The following is a 21,793-nucleotide window of genomic DNA, read 5'->3' on the forward strand; positions in this document are numbered from 1 at the left end:
TTTAGAAATGGAAGTTCCTGCTGATGCAACACTGGACTACATGAAAAGAAAAACTCTATTCCACTAATAATAGACATTTGAAGGAGTTGACATCCCAAACTTGCATTAAAAATATAATGCACTCTAGTGATTGAAAGCAAAATGAGTTGAGAATACATTGCAAACATTTCACCATAATTATTTTCCTCTTTTCCTCCCCATTTTCCATAGCATGCTGCAGATTATACAGTGAGTGTCAGAGTTTGTCACCTGTGTACAACCTTAGGCCAACTTATGCCTTCAAACGACATTTCATTGAGGGTTAGACAAATGGCTGAAGACTGGGCTTGTTGCAAGAGATATTCAACTTTTCCCTTTTAAATGACAAGAAATTTGCAGTGATGTGGGCGGTCAGTATGCAGCTTTTAGCCTTCCTTTTCTTCTTGTGACATTCCCTTCAAGGCACAAAAGATTATAAACAGTGGATGGGACAGAATATTCTGAATTAAGAATTTTAAGGTTCCATAACACCTTTTATTTCTGATGTAAGCATACCAAAAGGACAGAGAGAAAAATAGATAAATCACCCTCAAAATGAAATGATGCTTAAAATCATTTCAAATTCCCTGCAGTTGAGTTATTTGTAAGTATTTAAATTCCTATTTTATTGGCTTAAAACATAACTATAGATCTGATTCTTGTAATTGATGTATAATAGCTTCTCATTAAATATTGTGTTAAATATTTCTAATCAACCAATATTACTAATTGTGTATTTCTTTGCCAAAAAAAGAAAAAAATCTATTTTATTTGGGCCACCCAAGTAACTTATGTTTGCCTAGGATACAAACTTGAAAAGTTAAGCAATGTAAGTTGTAAATTTAAACCATGGATTAAGTGCAGTGTACTGGAAAACTCTTCCTTTAATCATTGTTTAATAGGGCTCCTAGGCATCTCCAACCCAGACGACTGTATTTCCTTGCTCAACTTCAGTGATCTCACAGTTTAACTTATTGAGTCGTCCATCTAGTATAAAGAGAGAGTCCTTGGAAGGGGTCATCAGATATTGACCAAACAAGCCACTGTCCTGGATTTGCCTGTTCTTCCGGTTCCAAGGCCATTCCTCTGACTTGAGTGGTTCCTTAAGACTCTTTATCATCTTCACCTTCCCAGAGGCGAGCTCCACAAAGAGCACATCAGTCTGTGTGCTTGAACTACCGTAGATGTTGTACTGATGGGCTTCCGTAAAGGATGGCTGAAAGGCCACGTCAGATATGTGCAGGTTTGTGTGAATATCAAAAGCCTCTTGTATTTCTCCTTGGATGGTGATGTACTGGACCCTCACAAGACCTTTCACGTCACTGATGCTGACGACATAGTGTCCGTCTGGAGAGACATACGGAGTGCCTGTCACATCACTGTTGAACCCAATGACCGAGTCAGTTACACTGTCTACCAAGAGCTGTGGGGGAACCGCCCCAGTGCCATTGGGTTTACAGCCAACAAAATAATATCCTCCCAAGTGTGTATACGCCAGCGACTGAGGGACACACTTATAGTCCTTCAAGTTAATGGTCTTGACGTATGACATGGTTTCAAGATCAATCTTTTGTAGTACAGCTTCATCTTTATGAAGAATAAATCCAAACCTGCAAAGATGAAACCAAAGTTAGACAGGAAACTCTGGGGTGGTCACCAGAAGAAAATGCACTGTGGGCAGGTGGAAAGGGCCATCACAGCCCAGGCATGAATTGTCAGGCTATGCAGCAACTGGTGGCCCAATGGTGTTTGTTAGAATTAACTTTAAATCTTGCTGCCCTCCTCTTTTCTCTAGGTCATCCTTTCATTACAGCCGAACAGTTATAGCTCATGCTGTAGAAAGCAAAATAATTAAAAGTGATATATCTAGTTAATTGGAACAACACATCTTATTTTTACTCTAGAGGGTCAAAAAGTAAACATTATTTTGCATGTCTCTAAACCTACTGATATTGAATCAACTTTGTTTACTGCTAGAAAGCCAGCAAGAATAAAAGCCTTGAGTATATATCACTTTCACTCACTTCATTTACTTCTTATATTGTTTATGACCTTCAAATAAATCTGACAGTCATCACTATTTAGATAATTATCCCCATTTTTCTCATTTTAAGCTGCCTCTCTACCCTAATAGGTGTAGATTTTTTTTCGGGAGGGGTATAAAACTATTTTCCTTCTATTTATTACATTTTAGGATCATCTTGATTAACTACCTTTATGCTTTTAACATTTATTTTATTATAAATTTCAAATACAAGTTAAATTTTTCATCCTTGCCAAGCAAATACTATTATAATTTTTAATGATACACCTGCATTGTATCGGTTATTTTACATTGAACAATGATGAACTTTGGAGATTTATAGCATTTTTCTATTAAATTCAATTAAAAAAATAAATATATTTTAAAATATGTTTTGGTGACCTCTTTGATAACTTCAGTGCTTTTGGTCCTGAATGCTAGCTGTAAATTATCAAAAGTCCCTGTGACGAGGGTAAATATATTTTGTGGGGTTTTTTGTTTGGTTGGTTTTTTGCAGGGTATAAATACAGTTTGAAACACTGACCCATAACATCAGTGGCTTCCTAGCAAAAATAAGTAGGTTAAGTAAGATAAAATGAGATAGAAACTACTATACACAATTATATCCAAAATGCACATTGGACAACAGAATTGTAAAGGACTTTTATTTTGTTTTTGTTAATAATATTGATTAAAACACGTCCTAATATTTCCCAAAATTCCTTAAAAATAAAGATCAGAAAAGTATTGTTATGTTACATTGACTGTACTCCTAAATGAAAAGAAATTAAGATGACTTTACTGTGAGTATTAAAACAAAGCAAAACAAAACACACTATAAAGAGTCATTTTTATTGTCACCTGTGCAATTCATTTTCAGTATACTAATTCTTACACAAAGTTTAATTTTTGTAAAAAAATTACCATTTCCACACATAATACAGAAATATGGTGCATTCAGTGTAATAATCCCTAAAATTTTTAATATAATCACATGGCAAACTCAAAATATAAATAAACACAGATCTTTAATATCATAGAAAAAATAAGGTGAATGTTTTCAAAGAATCAGTCTTGTATTATGTAAGGCATGAAGTACATAAGCACAAACATTTTACTAAAATAGACATAAGACTGCAACTGATTCTATGTTATTGCATTACATAGACTTAGGAAACTATATTGTAACTTTAGATATATTTGAACATTTGTCAAGAGACTGCTGTCACCGGAGAGAGTACAAATTCTTCTATACAAAATAAAAGCTACCATGTATACCTACTCCTTTAAAAAGATATCTTAAATATTTACTGAACAACCACTAAACCCAAAGAACTGGGAATATATTGGAGGTGAACATAACTTGCCCTGCTTTCAATGAGTCTAGAAATTTTGAGTGAATTGAAAAACTGTTAGTGATTAATGCTTAATTATAGTATTCTGCAATACTATTACTTAGTAACTATTACTTTATATATATATATATATATATATATATATATTTGAAATGGAATAAAGTAATCATTTTGAAAGTAATATTTCTATTGTATTTCAAAATGACATGCAACCTTCCTGGTTGACTTACGGGATCTTTATTTTTTCTTGTGTCCCTGATAACTGTGCTTGTGTCCTTTCAATAAACAAAGCTCATACTATACCTATTCAGGATACAATTTCAGTCCTGATTACAATGGTATGAAGAGAACTTTTTAACAATCACTTCTAAATTCTCCCACTAAAATATGAATACCTAGTGCAGGTTTTAAATACTACCTGAATGTTAAAGAATAAGCAAACAAACAAACAAAAGCCCTCAAACTGAAAACTGAGTCTCATTATTTTTGTGTTATTGGCATCAAAAATATCATAAAATCCTAATTATCACTACCTACTGTCATACTTGTCTTAATAAATAATGAACTTGGGCTACTGGAAAGGGATGTACTTCCATTCATCGACAGTCATTAAGGACATGTAAGTGTGGAGATGTATCATTGTGTCTGGTGTCATTTATGGAATTGTTAATTATGATGGAAGATACTGTCTTTTTTTGTTATATATAGTATAATTGGCCAGAGGCAAAAGCAGTAATTTGAACATTTAATAAAAGCCATAAACCAGTCAAGTCTTGGCATTTCAATTCTCCTCTTAACCTGGGGTCTTCTGCTCCCTTTAGACATGGTCTTTGAATGCTAAAGAGGAAGAAGGAGACAAGCTCTAACCACTCATGAACTAGTTTAACTCCGATACTGAAGAATGCACTCAAGTTTCCTGTGATACAATCCAGCCTCTTTTGGAGGTAAATACAATTTTTAAAAAATGGTTCCATTAAAAATGCAAAAGCCCCATGTGGGGCAATAAAATTACATCCCTTTGGCATCCATACTGTATGCTCCTTTAGGACTAGAGATCTAGCTACATAAGCAGATGCATTGAGAAAACCTTCAATTTTTCACTACTGATTTATAGGTAGGAAGTGGTGTCTCTAATTCAAAATTTCCCCCAGTACAGATTGATATTCTGAAGTCTCCCACTGTTCATTAGTCTGTGATTAATATTTACAAGGCTCTCAACTTTCATGCCTGTTTAGTATAATAAAATCCTGCATAGCACTAGGCCCAACATAGTTTGTCTAATATTTGTCAGAATGTGTGTAGGAAGTTGCAGACTATGAGAAATGAGAGAGTTAAAACTTATTCTTGAAACGACTTCGTGTATTTGGGAAATAAAGTCACTAGGAAATTGTAACCTCTCGGCACGGCATTGTGTGGATTTGTTGCCAGATTTGGTGAGGCGAGTGAGAGCCTTCTTTTCTTTACCAAATTATTTTTTTTCTGAGTGTTTAGTCAATCTAGTTCATTATAAATTTTATAAAAAGATTCAACTTTAATTACTGTTTTTATGCTTTAAAGTGAGGTCATGAGGTGATTCACATTCAGAGAACTTGTTTGGATGAAGTAAGTGTTTTCAATCTGAGCTGATTTAGTTTCATGACCCAGTTTTTCAATATAATAGATATGTGACCTCATATAAAGTTCTTGACTCATATAAAGTCCTTGACTTCCATGAGTTTCAGTTTCCTCATCAGCAGGAAGAGGATAAAAGTACCTTGTTTTGAGAATGAGAATAAATGAGTGTTTATTACCAGTAAAATAGTATATTCTCGACAAATAGAACTTGTCCATGCTTTATACGTTAAGTAGCATCATTTTCCCATTATGTATCAAATATAATATTTCCTATGGGACAACAGACTATTATAATCCATGGATGGAAAAACAAAAACAAATGATTAATTTTTTTGTATAGCCAGTATTCCCACGTTAAAAATAAGCATACGGTATTACCCAAATGTGATGAGATTTATCCATTTGTGAATTCAACAGCGATCACATTTTAAAAAATTAATTAATTAATTTTTGGCTGTGTTGGGTCTTCGTTTCTGTGCGAGGGCTTTCTCTAGTTGGGGCAAGCGGGGGCCACTCTTTTTTTTTTTGTGGTATGTGGGCCTCTCACTGTTGTGGCCTCTCCTGTCGCGGAGCACAGGCTCCGGACACGCAGGCTCAACTGCCATGGCTCATGGGCCAAGCCGCTCCGCGGCATGTGGGATCCTCCCAGACTGGGGCACGAACCCGTGTCCCCTGCATCGGCAGGCGGACTCTCAACCACTGCACCACCAGGGAAGCCCACGGGGGCCACTCTTCATCGCGGTGCACGGGCCTCTCACTATCGCGACCTCTCTTGTTGCGGAGCACGGGTTCCAGACGCGCAGGCTCAGTAGTTGTGGTGCACGGGCCTAGTTGCCCCGTGGCATGTGGGATCTTCCCAGACCAGGGCTCGAACCCGTGTCCCCTGCATTGGCAGGGAGATTGTCAACCACTGAGCCACCAGGGAAGCCCAACAGCAGTCATTTTGATAATAGAAATTCACCTTTTTATTCTTGCTTTCACTTGTGTCAACAGGATCTACGTCCAGTGCGCACCTTGCCCAATCACCAAATTGCTCATGTTAGGAACAAGGGCAGCCGAGTTCACTCCATCATCTCTTGGAGATGCTGTTTCAGTTCCTAGGGAGGGTGTGGAGCAGGTGGCCATGGAGTACTGGGTGACTTTGAATTCTGCACAAATGATGGGATTTGGAATCGATACCTGTCTTACTCAAGGACTTTCACTAAAAGTAACAGAAAATTTTGTGGCTGACTTTAGGACCTGGATCTCTAAGGACATGGAGAGGTGCAGTCAGAGTGTATGTCATGGCAATTCAGGAGCGTTGCAAGGGAAGTGATTTGACAGAGAGGGGGAAAAGAACAGTTACTTAGAGAGAAACATGACTGAAACATCATGAAGCCTAATAAAGATTAACTGTGCCATGACCTCCACATCCCACAAGACCAGGCTACAGTTCTTGCATTTGAGTAATGAATGACTTCCCCATATCTTTCACTACACAGCCCCATAATAGAATCTCACAAAGCAGCTTTTAAGTCACTCACTGCACAGCATCTGCAATGATATTCTGCTCCTGTCCTGCTTTCAAATCCATGACCTGAGATGCTACTGAAGGAATCTCATAATTGTAATTAATGACCTGTATTAATTTGCCATGGTCAGTGCCAAGAGTAGTGATACTTCAAAGCTTAGAGTGAAAGATGCTCCAAAGATTTGCAGAAAAACTATTATTTTATCTCCTGAACCATAATATAGGACTGCCTCTCCCCAGAGTCCTCACAGATCCCCACCTGGACAGTTCTCATTAAAGCTGACTTCTAATACATAACCACTAAGGACCAGTCCCCATCCTACAAGCTAGGAAGTGTTTCCTTTTACATTTTTATTGGAGTGTAGTTGACTTACAGTGTTGTGTTAGTTTCAGGTGCACAGCAAACTGAATCAGTTATACATATACATATATCCGCTCTTTTTATTTTTTTGATTCTTTTCCCACATAGGCCATTACAGAGTATTGAGTAGAGTCCCCTGTGCTATACAGTGGGTCCTTATTAGTTTTTTATTTTTTATATAGTAGTGTGTATATATTAATCTCAATCTCCCAGTTTATCCCTCTCCGCTTTCCTCCCTGACCATAAGTGTATTTTTTACATCTGTGCCTCTATTTCTGTTTTGTAAATAAGTTCATTTGTACCCCTTTTTTAGATTCCACATATAAGTGATATCATATGATATTTGTCTTTCTCTGTCTGACTTACTTCACTCAGTATGACAATCTCTAGGTCCATCTATGTTTCTGCAAATGGCATTATTTTGTTCTTTTTTATGTCTAAGTAATATTCCATTGTATAAATGTACCACATCTTCTTTATCCACTCCTCTGTTGATGGACATTTATGTTGCTTCCATGTCCTGGCTATTGTAAATAGTGCTGCAATAAACACTGGGGTGCATGTATCTTTTTGAATTATGGTTTTCTCCCTGGGAAATGTTTCTGATGCTCCCTCTCCATTCCTGTATGATCTCTTACCTCAAACTTTGTCATCTGCACCTCCCCAGATTTTAAAACTAGTCTTTCCATGTATATCAATGGATGCAAATGGAAAGCAGTAAGTGAAGATTGGGTGTATCTGAGTATTGGTTTTGCCAGACACTATGCCTTATTAAGTAAAAAAAAAAAAAAAAAGTTGCTGCAATCCACATCTAAATAAAAGAATTCCCCCAAACTTTTCTGATGTCTCAATTGTAGAAAGCATATTCTTTGAAATAAAATCTCAGAACAAGAAAATTTGAACAGCCATAGGAATTTGTTGTATTGAGATTTTACTTGTGAAAATCTAAATCCAAAACATAGGATCAAGTAAATAATTAGTATTTCATAAAAAGTGATGAGCAGGATTATTAATACCTTGTTTTCCTAACTGGATGATAAGTATCCTGTTTTTCCAACTGGAAGGTAATAAATGCTTAACAGATAAGAAACTAAAATGATAATCTCCTTTCCTTGCAATTAATATATAAACCTCCACACACAATATGCTGTTGAAATATCCCCCAATGTGTTACAGCTAGCACAGAGTTTTCATGGACACAAACCATAAAGCTGACATGAGCCATCATTCACTTGTTTGTGAATTCCTTTATATTTAGTTGTTTTCTATTATCCCAGACTGACCCTTGTAAGAAAAGATTGAATGCTGTTCCTACTCAAGTACCGGAGGATTTAGTTTTTATCTGAATTTCACATAAACAGCTCAGTAAAATACACCTGCTCCTAAAGAGTGGTCACATTCACATTCAAAAGAGGTGAAGCACAGAAGAAGTTGAATTGACATATTTAGTAAAGATTTATAACAAGAGCAAGGACGGTTTCTGAATTGGCCTAATCCTTAGATGTGTTTGAGAAATGATAATACTTTGAAGTTTTCTGTTTTCAACACACAGGTTGAAAAGCTGAAATGAACACCAGGATGCCCTCCTTCCTGACTGTTATAAGTATATTGTGTGAATTCTGTATTAAAGATTTTAGCTACATTACTTCTTCCCTACTTTCATTTTTAATTTTTTTTCTTAAAAAATGAAGTAGAATGTATTACTGATCACTAAATCCCCTGTTGTCTTCCTTCTCTGGTATCTTATTTTTCTGTTGTGTAGGCAGTTTGGTTCTTCTAGGAAAAACTGAGACATAAATACATAACTTAATTTTATTATATTCAGGATGTCTAACCGCTTGACAGAATTAATATAGTGTCTAAAGTTCTATCACTTCTAGTGAGTAACCAGGGCATACAGAAAAAAAAAAAAAACAGATTTATTAAGAATTTTGTGCACGCCACATGGACTACAGACTGTATTTCAAGTACCAAAGCCCTCCACTTTTTTTCTGAAGAGCTTAACAGCTTAAGGAAAAACATGACAACTATGCATTAAGATGGCATTTTAAAAGATTGGTTGCTCTCCCTAACTTTTTTTAGAAAACAACATGAAAATCTGAAAATAGCAGTTTCCCTGAGCTTACCTGTTCTTCTGAAGAGGATGTGTTTCATGTAAGAGTTGGTAAATGGATCAGAGGTGACATAACAGAAGTGGAGTTAGTAATTAGAAGAGTGAGAAATAATTTGTGAGCACAGAGGTGGGAAGAGAAAAGGGAGATAAAACAAAGACATGAACAAATTAGAATCTTATTAATCAATCAAAAAATATTACCCGTGTCCATTGTGTACCTGTAAGACAGAAAAGGAAGTGAAAAACAGGTTCCCTGAGGAACCAGGTTAGGCATGATTTGGGTTCTAGAGGCTATGTGATCACATTCAGTAGTAATTCACAACCTACTGTGTGCAGTACACTTCATAAAACCTTAGGGAGGAAATGGAGAGGAAATAAATGGTTTCTATCCTTAAGGTAATTATGTCAAGTACTGGGGTGCTTATAATTATGTGCCTTGACTTGCAAAGAGTATTTGGGGAAACTCTTCAAAGAAAAGATGGGTTACATCTACTAATTTGCTACAGCTACTCACTTTTGTTATGCTAGGTTTTCAGTGGAAGAGAGAGCTCATTTCAGTCTGGATCCCAGAAGGAAAAGTGCAAATTCTAATTAGAATAAATCAAAGAGACTGTTTACAAAGCAATGTAAATTGACTACAAGTGATAGTGCAGTAATGTGTGGAGAGCAACAGTAAGGCTGTTGTCACTGCTGTGTCCTGGAAGGAAGGAGTCAGGTGTGGAGGTATGTCTTGTGAGGATCTGGGGCTTTCCATTTTAAGAAACATCTGGTTTCCTAGAAATCAGCAGACAAGGTGCTGGGGGGTGGGTAGTGGGGATAATACACTCTGGTCCCACCTTCTGCATGCAACCTCCAGCAACCTCCAGTCCCACTGACATTAAGAAATGATATAGCCAAGCCTAGAGTCAACGTTTCAGGGGATTACCCAAAACCATTGATACTGGGAGACTATTCACTGGAGACCATTATTATAACAATATACTATATACGGTAATGGTTCAAATGTTGTCGTTTTCCTTGACATAGCTATCTATTAGTACACAATTTATTGAATAGTCCATCACTTCCCACTGATTTGGAATGCCGCTTGTTGGCTGACATGCATTTAGTCTATGCCTGAATGTTCTATTTACTTCATCAGCGTTTCTCTTCACATATAAGTTTTGCGCTATTTTATTTATTGGGCCTATAAATACCCAAGAAAATGAATCTTTTACAATTTTTTCTCAAAATTTTTTGGCTACTTTTTTTATGTGTGGTGCTCCATAAACTTTGCAGTTTATCAAGTTAAAACATGATTAGCATTTTTAACTTACAGTTTAGAATCAACTTATCTAATTTAAAAATGTTAATATTTTCAGGGGATTTATTAAATTTATACATTAATTAATTGAATTTTAACATTTGTAAAAGGAATACTGTATGTATTTCTATTTATTTGATTCATTTTTAATTGCTATATCATGAAAAATTAGTCTCTTCTTGAACGTATACATAGATATTTTACCTTTTTATTTTTTTTTTATTTTTTTTTTATTTTTATTTTTATTTTTTTTTGCAGTACCCGGGCCTCTCACTGCTGTGGCCTCTCCCGTTATGGAGCACAGGCTCTGGACGCGCAGGCTCAGCGGCCATGGCTCACGGGCCCAGCCGCTCCGCGGCATGTGGGATCTTCCCGGACCGGGGCACGAACCCACGTCCCCCGCATCGGCAGGCGGACTCTCAACCATTGTGCCACCAGGGAAGCCCATACCTTTTTAGATGTTAATGTTAATCAATTCTTTTTTCCATTACATCTCCTGATTGATTTTTGTTATTATATATAGAATTACTAATTTCTTTCTTTCTTTCTTTCTTTTTTTTCGGTACGCGGGCCTCTCACTGTTGTGGCCTCTCCCATTGCAGAGCACAGGCTCCGGACGCACAGGCTCAGCGGCCATGGATCACGGGTCCAGCCGCTCTGCGGCATGTGGGATCTTCCCGGACCGGGGCACGAACCCGCGTCCCCTGCATCGGCAGGCGGACTCTCAACCACTGCACCACCAGGGAAGTCCTGTGAGGTTTTTAACAAGGTACTTTATCTGAGCTTTGGTCCTTTTCTTTGCTACACATTCTAATAATGCTAACCAGTGAGGATTACAGAAATACATGTACAACGAAGTCTGGTATATTTAGGTGCTTAGTAAATTACAGCTATTATTATTAATGGTAATTGTAAGACATCAAGAAAATATATTAAAATTACAAATAATGCAAATATCAATCATCAGTTTATTCAGTTCAAGAATTTAGATCATTTCCCTGAAAAAGGAAGATACAATTTTTCCCCTCAGCAGGTTTTTCCAGTCTGTTCATTTGTTTTTTTAAGCTGACTTAGGACTTTTGGCTTTAAAATAATTCCTTATCTTTTACCTACTGAAAAAGACACATGTTGAATTATGAGGGCTAAATATCTAGCATATCAGAGTACCAGCTGTTAATTTGTTTTTTTTTTTTTTTTTTTTTTTTTTTTTTTTTTTTTGCGGTATGCGGGCCTCTCACTGTTGTGGCCTCCCCCGTTGCGGAGCACAGGCTCCGGACGCGCAGGCTCCGGACGCGCAGGCTCAGCGGCCATGGCTCACGGGCCCAGCCGCTCCGCGGCATATGGGATCCTCCCAGACCGGGGCACGAACCCGTATCCCCTGCATCGGCAGGCGGACTCTCAACCACTTGCGCCACCAGGGAGGCCCTGTTAATTTGTTTTGATGTTGTTCTTTAATGTCTACAATGGGTGGGTGAGTGATGGATGGCCTGTATAAACTGTTTCTTTATTCAGAGAACTGAGCACTCAGATATTTAGAAATGCCATATGGAGAAGTATGTCTGCCTAGCACAATCAAGTATATGAGCCTATGTTTACTTTAACCTGGTTTGGTAACATTAATTTCTGCAATAGTTTTCATCCTTTTCTAACTTTCTGATTTTCTCTTCTTATGTGCTATTCAAAAAGTGGCTTAGGTACTAAAAATGCATAACTGAATGTGAAACAGTCACTATTCTTAGAGCATTTATAGTCTAGGATTAATGATGTAGGCCTGGGTGACAGGCAAGCTGGTTTCAAATTCTACCACATCCTGTTTGTGTGGCCATCAGTGATCTAGAATGCTCATCTATAAAATGAGAATAACAATAACATCTGCTCATAGGGCTTTTGTGAAGATTGGATTAATTCATGTAACACAAACAACTGTGTCTTGCACATACTCATCGCCATATGTTTGTTAAATAAATATTTAAATGTGTACTAATGAATACATGGATTACTTTAATACAATGTATTAAGTGTTATAATTAGGTATGGAATTCCATTGGAAAATGGGCAGTTCACAGAGATTGATAGAGATCATGAAAGTCTTTCTCAAGGAAATAAAGCAATGGTTGGAAGTCAGTGGTTGAATGAATAAGGGGGAAAACCCATCTCAAATGTAGGGGACACAATAAGCAGCATCATCAGTGACCACGAGGACAAGCTGCCTTGCAATAAAAAAGTGAAGTGCATAAAGCAGAGATATTTATTTCTTTCTATTTCTCAGCTCCTTGAGAGGTGGGTGTTGAGCCAGAGTATCTGCTGTCCTTGTATCTGTAACACAGCGCTTTACACATAAGAGCCACATCATCTCTTGCATTATTCCTGAGATCGCTTCCTAAACTTCTTTCAAATACTCCTCTCAATCACATTCCAATCTACTTCATGTAGAGCTTCCAGGATAACCCACAGCACACACATCATCCCTCAGAAGAAGAGTAGGCAAAAGAACTTCAGTGGCTGCCTGTAACGAACGGCACTGAAGACACACATTGATGTTCCAGAACTGGCCAGATTTTTTTCATACCTTCTCTATTCAGTCCCTCTGTCCTTCCATCTCAATTATATGTATTTGCCTACACACATGAAACAAACATAATTTTTCTAACTATAACATATATATTTTTGTATTGCATTCTTTAATCTAGAGGTTAAAAAATAGTGCAATGGGAAAAGCAGGGAAAACATAAGAAAACAAAAAAGAAAATACTCCTGAAGGAAAGAGATTAAGTTCCTGAATACTGACCAGTCCTTAGTACCACATCCTTGAGGACTCACTGTGGTGAAGGATCTGTCCTTGGATTGAACTCCTATATTAGTTTCCTAACTGTTTTCCACCCCAGTCCGCTGGGGCTATAACCTCCACACCCACTACAGTGACACTTTCTCTGTGAAAATCAGGATTTTATCTGATCTCATCTCTGATCAAAACTTTTAATGGCTTCTATCACACTGAGAATAAAATGTAATTGACTCTCCTTCCCCAAAACTGTCTCCTCTCTCTAGAGTTGCAGTGGCCTGCAGACTGTACCTCAAACATGCCAGAAGGATTTCTGATCAATAACTGAGCTCACAGTTGCCTCTACCTAAAATACTTGGCTTGATTGTTCTCTCATTTTTTTCAATTAATATCTTTTCACAAATACCTGTTAAAATTCTCATTGTCAATAACTTCACATTCTATTCTTTTCCTCAATCTTTTATGCATTTTAGTGGGGTGGGCAGTGTAAGTTACTGGGATTCTGACCATCCCTGGGTACTTGTAGATACTAACCTCTAGTCCTTGAACTTAGAAACCTGGTCCTGAATTCTGTGATCTCATCCAAGAACCGCTTGGTGAGGTTCTGCTCAGTTCCAGCAGGCTGTCCTTTGGTTGGCATTATATAATTCCCATGCTTCATTCTCTATTAATGCCTATAAATTCCTTGTTTGAAGGACTACTGAGAACACTTTAAATGTATATAAGGTACCCAGTAGACTGCCTGACAGAATACTAAAGACTATCTACTATTACTGTTATTGCTGTTCTAATTAATGACGCTCATGAGATTTCTGAACAGGAAAACAAGATTTTCCTCCGTGTTAATGAGAATTTTCTTAAGAGTCCAGAACCAATTTTCTTATTTATATTGCCAGAATATTCCAGAAACGAGCTAGGTTTGGAATTACTCCAAAGAAAGTAAAGCTAGGCATCCAAGGAGGCTAAGCAAATATGTGGAGGTACCAGCATAGCTCACGGAATCTGAGCTTCTACACAGGGCCTTAGGGCAGCCTGTATTGCCTGCTCTCAATTTCCTCTAGCTGACCGTATTAAAAAAAAAAAAAAAAGCAGGCAATCTGAGTATAGCATTCCCTGCAGGAGGCCTAGATGCTATTCTCTAAAGTGCCCTAAGGAGTTTATTTAATTTTTTGAAAAATACATCACACTATAATGCAACCTGTTTCTTTCTTAGAGAACAGAGTATGAGCTTTCATATGCACAGCTTTTTAGCCATGGTGCTGCCTTGGAAAGGACCTGTGGACTGAAAGCACATAACAGTGTGTTATAATCCAATCGCAGCTTCACTTATCTACTAGGTAAGGCATTTGTATTGCACTTATTACCTACTACCTGTTAAACCTGTTTATGAAGACCACAAGGAAGAAATAATTTTTATGCTCCTTTTAGTTTAATATAAACTCAGAAACAATTTTGCTTGAACAGCTGACCTGTGAATTAATAATGAGGGACTATAATTTATTTTCACTACAGCATGTCGAGTACTTCCTTTGCATTTAAAAATTGATGAGGCTTAAAGCTCCATTTCTTTTCAGGAAACAGATTTCAAAGGCCTATGGGGCAAACACCACTTTCCTCACATGGACATTTTCTTCCAAGACCATGTCTTGGCTAGTAAAAGATAAATAAATAAAAACAGTTTAGCTTTGAGTTCAGTATGACATAAAGTGTTATATTCTTTATTAAGGACTTCCTGAAAATATTCTGTGAAAAACCATGTGAAGAATAATTTCTAACCAAATAGATCATGCTTTATCTCAGAAATGCTGTCTACCTAAAGAAAGAGTTAACTGAGTCTTTTCATCATGTGAATATCTTCCCAGTTGTTTTTATTGGCTCTATGTTTTTGGATTTTTGTATCTACTGTTGTTGAAGTGGAATCATTCTCTCTTCTATGTTTTTTATTCAGCGTTATCTTGAATTTGCCAAGACTAAGACATTGGTGAAATGAGCATTTCATCATTGGGATCATTGTCCAGATACATGATGAAAATACACTCTTCTCCAGATACAATGCCTTACTCCTGCACATAGATAGCTGTCATAGAGAGCTTGTTCACATATGGAAGCTGAACCAAAGTCAACTGAGGGTAAACTAAGGCAGCAAACAGGACTTCACCTTTTCTAGTATTTTATATTGTTTATCAACAGATGGAAGTAGGAGAGGGAACAAAGATTTTCCTAAGGTTCAAAGATTGCCCAGATTATCCATGTAGTAAGAGTAATTCTTAAAGTAGTTTTAACATAATTATTTTGTCATTGGAAATAGATTGTCCATTTATTCAAACTATTTACTTACTCTTTACTGGGGACATAGGACATGACAGTGAATGATATAAAGTCCTGAAGGGAAATAGTTCACCCTTCTTAAGGTTTTATTTTTGAGAAAAAGGGAGAATATTTCCTGAATAGTGTCTGTAGAAGACCTGCATTTTCCTTTATATAAAGAAAAGCTTATATCTCTTTTTTCTACCTTCTCTAAATTAAAAAAAAATCAATTATTGCTTTTATTTTGTTCTATCCCCATTCTATCTCTTTATATATTTATTTTCTTATACAAAGGGAATCTTGCTTCTTTCCTTTTTTTTTTTTTCCCCTAGGACTCAGTAGGCAGTTAAGATTTTGCAAATATCCAGTCTCTAAATGCAGAGATTGGAAGGTAGGTCAGAAAGTGGCAAAACACTACTTTGGATTCTTGCAGATAACAATCCACAAATGAACTACAATTTTGAGAAGTTTAAAAATACGGAAAGGTTATATGATGTTGGAAGAGTTTTAAAAGGCAGACACTGATATTCGAGAGAAACTATACTTGGAAAAATATTTTTATACCATAAAATGTTGCTATCTTGATTAATGTTCAAGTTTTCCATATTTAGATATTATCTATGTCAGGGTATGAAAAATACTAAATCTAATGATCATGGGGTGTATCAGCTTTTGCCTGAATGTCACCCAAACAGGCTGAGTTTATGGTTTATTTGTACTTAAGTCTCTACTTGGTAATGTGGCCAACTGAGATGTTACAGATATCATAAGCGTTTGGATTATTACGTATTGCACTTTAACAGCTATTCGTTGCTGAGGAAGTTCTTATTTCAAAGAATGTTTGCCTCCTTTGAGAGAATGATTAACATCTTGTAGTCCTTCTATAGGACCACAGGGTGAGCACAAGTCATTAAAGAGAAGAAGAGTCCAGAGCATGATGCTCTGGCCTGAGTCAGTCTTAAGACCTGAGAGTTTGCTTTGAAGCTGAAGGGACTTTGGAGATGATCTGGATCAGTCCCTTCATTTTACAGATGAAAATCTTGAACTCCAGTGAGATTAAAGGATATACCTGAAGTCACACAGTTCACTTATTGAAGAGCTTGGACTGGATCCTATGTTCTTAAATTCTATTCTGTTCCTCTCTCCGGAAAGAGATCGTATGAGTAGAGCTTAAAACTACCGTGGGAAATATTTTTTTTTAACACCTCGGCTGCACTTTATTTACCTATTAACATTTTTTTGAAGTATAGTTGGATCTACAATGTTGTTTTAGTTTCAGATGTACAGCAAAGTGATTCAGCCATACACATATATATCTATTCGTTTTCAGATACTTTTCCTTTATAGGTCATTACTAAATATTGAGCAGAGAGTTCCCTGTGCTGTACAGTATGTCCTTGTTTATCTATTTTATATATAGTAGTGTGTATATGTTAATCTCACCCTCCTAATTTATCCCTCCACACCCTCCCTTCCCCTTTGGTAGCTATAAGTTTGTTTTCTATGTTTGTGAGTCTATTTCTGTTTTGAAAAGATGCTCAACATTGCTAATTATAAGAGAAATGCGAATTAAAATTACAATGAGCTATCATCTCACATTGGTCAGAATGGCCATCATCAAAAAATCTACAAATAATAAATGCTGGACAGGCTGTAGAAGAAAGGAAACCTTCCTACACTATTAGTGAGAATGTAAATTGGTGCAGCCACTATGGAGAACAGTATGGAGGTTCCTTAAAAGACTAAAATAGAGCTACCATATGACCCAGCAATCCCACTCATGAGCATGTATCTGAAGAAAACCATAATTGAAAAAAAAAATTAAATTGGTACATAGAGGGAAAATAAAGGTTAACTGTTTTGGAGTATTTAAAGATTACAAACCATTAAAAATTGCCAGGAAAAAATACTTAAAGAAAAAGTGTACCATCTTCTAGCTAGACTCTCAGTCTATATTTGCTTAATGTCATTTATGTTGTGTAATGTATAAACATTTGTGTGTCTTCATATTCTTCACTATATGCAGAGATTCAACTTACTAAAATGAATTAACTATACATAGTAATTTTCTTTACATAATATTTAATAACCTTTGTTTGTTAGGTACTGCACTGAGTGAATGATTTTAGAGACTCTAATAGCTTACTTCAGGAAGCTTAATATCTAGAGTGCAAGGTTAAACAAAATTCTCTCATATACAATACAATATGAGTAATACTGCAATGTCTGTAATCACAATCAGTTTTGATACTATAGGAAATGGACAGAGAATTATAGATGCAGCTAGAGGATGGTCCAGGAAAATCTGGAAAAATTCCTTAAAACTAACAGGCACAATTTGATGTGGGTTTTCAACAAAAGACAGAACCTTGTAGGCAGGTATGAAGGTGGATATTTTTAGCACAGGAATTATTCCAAGTTCATTTCTATGACATGCCCCTTTCCTTTTCCAAGCTTGAGGACACAAGTCTTTTAATAGAAAAAGGTACTTTTTTATTTTAATTACAAAAAGGGGTAAAACAACCATACTTTCTCTGATGACCTAATGGTTATCCAGTGACATGTAAAATATTTGCCAACTGTCTCAGAATTCAACAAAAAGTGGTTTTTGAAAAGACTTAACATTCTTTACCAAAGATCTTGCTAAGAATAAACTATGTCAAAATTCTGACAATAGCTTTTAATGTGATTTAATGGTCTATACCTATTGTTGAGATTAAAATATAAATGATGTATTACTATAGAAAACCAAGCACCACTAATATGTAAACATTATAAATATACAATATATAGTTTAGCTAGAAATTGGAAAACTCCTAAGTTCAATAAATGTTCAATAGTAGAAGTTAAATTTAAAATTTTGCACATGTTACATGCTGTATCAGACACGAGAATAAGATCATCAGTTCTACTGTGGGGTGCTTAACTGAACAAAGGTCTCAGCTGTTGTGCTTTTCATTCTGTAACTGTGTTTATGACATGACCATGTTGTTTGCAGGCTGGACAACTGAGCCACAGGCTGAGTACCGTCCTCATAGTAGTAAAGCAGGCCCATTTCTACTAATGTGAGCCATCTCTGAATGGGGGTTTTGGCTCTAGGATTTCCAATGACATTGCTAAATCTTCCTTAGACTCTATGTTAGTCTAAGGTGCTTCACCCAAACTAACTTCCTTTCTGACCATTCTTCTTCACTCAAGCTCAGACATGCAACATAATGAGACATGCATCATGATCAGACATGCACCATGGACAGACATGCACCATGATCAGACATGCATCGTGGACAGACATCCACCATGGGCTGACCGACATGCACCAAGGTCAGACAAGCACCATGGACAGACATGCACCATGATTAACCATGCATCATGATCAGACATGCACCATGATCAGATATGCACCATGGACAGACATGCACCATGGTCAGACAAGCACCATGGACAGACATGCACCATGATTAACCATGCATCATGATCAGATATGCACCATGGTCAGAGAGCTTTCTCAGCCCTGCTTGGGTCCCTCCCCATTTGTTCTCACAGGAGTTTCTCCTAATATAAATTTCTTGCACAACACTTGGTATCTGCTTTTCAAAAGACCCAGAGTATCTCCAATGATACATGAAGATAATGTCTGATTACAATAAGCCATATCATGAATATGACAAGTTTTCAACAGAAGCAATGTTATTATTCAAGAAGCTATAAACAATCAAACCTAGATTGTCCCTTGGCAATCTCAAAAATGTTATTCAAATTGGTCAATGAATATATCACTTTATACCTCTACCATACAGAAAAAGTTGGACTTCCTCAAAGGAATCAGAACAGGTTTTTTAGTTTCTTTTATTTTCTGATTATAAAGTGAGCTTGCCATGTTTTATTATTTACACCTGCTTTTGCACACATTCTTTCCTCTATCTATAACATCCTCCCTCTTGTTTCTCCCCTTGTTTGGCTGACAACCTACTACAGTTCAAGTTTTTGTCAGTCTCAGGGTAACCATGATTAATAAAAATTCTCCAACAGACACAAGCCAAAAGATACTTATTTGTTAATGGAAGTCAAAGATTTAAGAAAAAGTCTGTATGTGGTCAGAACTTCATGTAGAGGCCACAGCAGAATGCTCCCAGTTGGAGGGACAATTCTACCAGCCCTCAGTCCCCGTCAGAGCACACAACTGCTGGTGAAATTCCTTAAAATTGGATAAAGATCTAGAAAAGTCCTTTCTTCTATTTCTACCTTCTGTTCTCAAGGGCTCTACATACTTTCCCAGATACTTCCAAGTCTTAAGGCAGTTTTGGCTATTGCCTGCCTGCTTGCTTGGTGTAAGAAACTAAGCATTCCTGAGTGGTTACTGGAGAAAGGGTGAGTTCGTGTTCAATTTTCTGGACAGACTATCCGCTAGCATTTTCATGTTCCAAGCTTTATGTTCTTATATTTCTTCAGAATCCACTGTACACATCACTGCTGCTGACACATCTTCCCTGACTTCTCCAAAATGTTTGTATCCTTTGTTTCTCTTAGAAATGTCTTGATACTACCTCTATTATAGCATTTACCATAATGCATCGGACTCTGTTTATATATTAAACTATTTTACTAGATTTTGAAGACTTAAGGGCCAGTCTTCATTAAAACATATGTGTTAATGATTTCTCTATCCACCCCCTCCATCTAGGCCTGTATTTGTCTGCAGATGGTCAGACTGAGCTGTCAAAAAGCTGGGACATTTTGATCATTCTTAAAAAACTAGAATGATTAACTCTTACTTGAGATAGAGAAGTAAAAGCTTTTCCTAAGTAGATTCAAGCTTGCAGAGGAATGCTTTTGAAATACATTCAAGTAACTTTTACTAATTACATTCAATCCAGGCAATGACCTAAGTGTTGGGGTAGGAATATGATACCAGAGTATGATTCTGTTATTCAGAACTTTATTCTGATGGAGAAGACAAATATGTGAACAAATAATTTTTGAAAAATGAGTTCTGCTCTCATAGAAACTTGCACGGAATTCTATGAAAATACAATTTTGAGGGGCTAGAATAGGTTTAACATAGGAGATTAGGTGTGGAGACACTGCCGCCTAAGAGGAACTGGCATAGCAGAGGCATAGTGAGCAGTGTCTGAAGCACAAGATGAAGAGCGAGGAGGAGCAGCTAGTGAGGATGAAAAAATAACTGAAAAGAAGTAGGTCATACATGGCCTTGATCCCATGAAAATTTCTTTTAAAGTTAATGATGGTTAAGTTACCACCTTGGAAGCAATGACTTGATTCTAAATGCAATGTAAGTAATTGAGACAATTAGACAAATAAGAATATATTTTTGGCAGTAGAATCAAGAGCATGTGTGGATCTTGTGGAAGTGGGGAGCGAGGTGGCGGGTAAGCTGTCCACATGGAAGCAGAAGTCACTCGGCAGGACTCAGCCTGGAGAGGAAGGTACCGTGGAGACTTTTCAATAATTAATTGTTGCTCATGGGGAGCTTAGATGCTGTTAGATACCAATAAATCAAACAAGCTGAAAGAGATGCAGGATTATACATTGCTAAATGAGATGCTTTTGTTTTTTTTTTTTCCTCAGGTTTATTTAGGACCAATGGTCTGTAAAGGACAGTGTGAGTAAAAATGGCGAAGGCAAACAATTCCCTTTCGAAGTCCTACCGCATCAAGGCTGTTCAGAGTGAGAATACCAGGCACGGCATGTGTGCAAAAGTTGCCTCAATGAGGAGAATGGAGTTTCATTAGAGGCAAGGAGGTAAAGAAAAATGCTGGCGGAGGTCTGTGGATGTAAGGAAATTTAAATAGCTCAAATAGCTGTCTATAAAAGTGAAATAACATCAAGGCACAGGAGGTGATTTTCTGCCTATAAGTCCATCTGGCCATCTGATATTTTTCACATTTATCTTTAAGTGGGCCAAAGTCTATACTTACTTTTTTTTTAATGTTCATAATGTACAACTTTGACTTAGAAATAAGTGAGCAGCTCCTTGTACTGAATGTATTGTTTGTGAAAATGAATATACCATTCAAAAACAGCATTTTATCTAAAATCTTCATATGGTGCCTTTTTTTTTCTATTTCTTTTTTTTGTGGCGCACGGGCCTCTCACTGTCGTGGCCTCTCCCGCTGCGGAGCACAGGCTCCGGACGCGCAGGCTCAGCGGCCATGGCTCACGGGCCCAGCCACTCCGCAGCATGTGGGATCTTCCCGGACCGGGGCACGAATCCATGTCCCCTACATCGGCAGGCGGGTTCTCAACCACTGCGCCACCAGGGAAGCCCCATATGGTGCCTTTTAATTGTCCTTTTATCTCTTGCTTATGATAAAGAAAATAGGTTGCCCAATTAGCGTCTTATATGGCTATAGAATGGTAATTTTACAATGTCCTATGAAAAAAATATT

The 21,793-nt window shown here is 37.0% G+C and overlaps 1 protein-coding gene across 3 annotated transcripts in view; it reads right to left on the reverse strand.

Annotated features, from left to right (window-relative positions):
* Window positions 1-925: 925 nt before the first annotated feature.
* The window catches only part of FSTL5 (follistatin like 5), a 547,068-nt gene continuing 526,200 nt past the window's right edge, over window positions 926-21,793 (reverse strand). For all 3 annotated transcript variants that reach the window (XM_060093813.1, XM_060093804.1, XM_060093793.1), the window contains one exon: window positions 926-1,628. In XM_060093813.1, coding sequence (XP_059949796.1) covers window positions 926-1,628 — 703 coding nt within the window. The remainder of the gene's footprint in view (window positions 1,629-21,793) is intronic.

The sequence above is a fragment of the Mesoplodon densirostris genome, chromosome 1 (assembly GCF_025265405.1).
Source record: "Mesoplodon densirostris isolate mMesDen1 chromosome 1, mMesDen1 primary haplotype, whole genome shotgun sequence".
Lineage (NCBI taxonomy): Eukaryota > Metazoa > Chordata > Mammalia > Artiodactyla > Ziphiidae > Mesoplodon > Mesoplodon densirostris.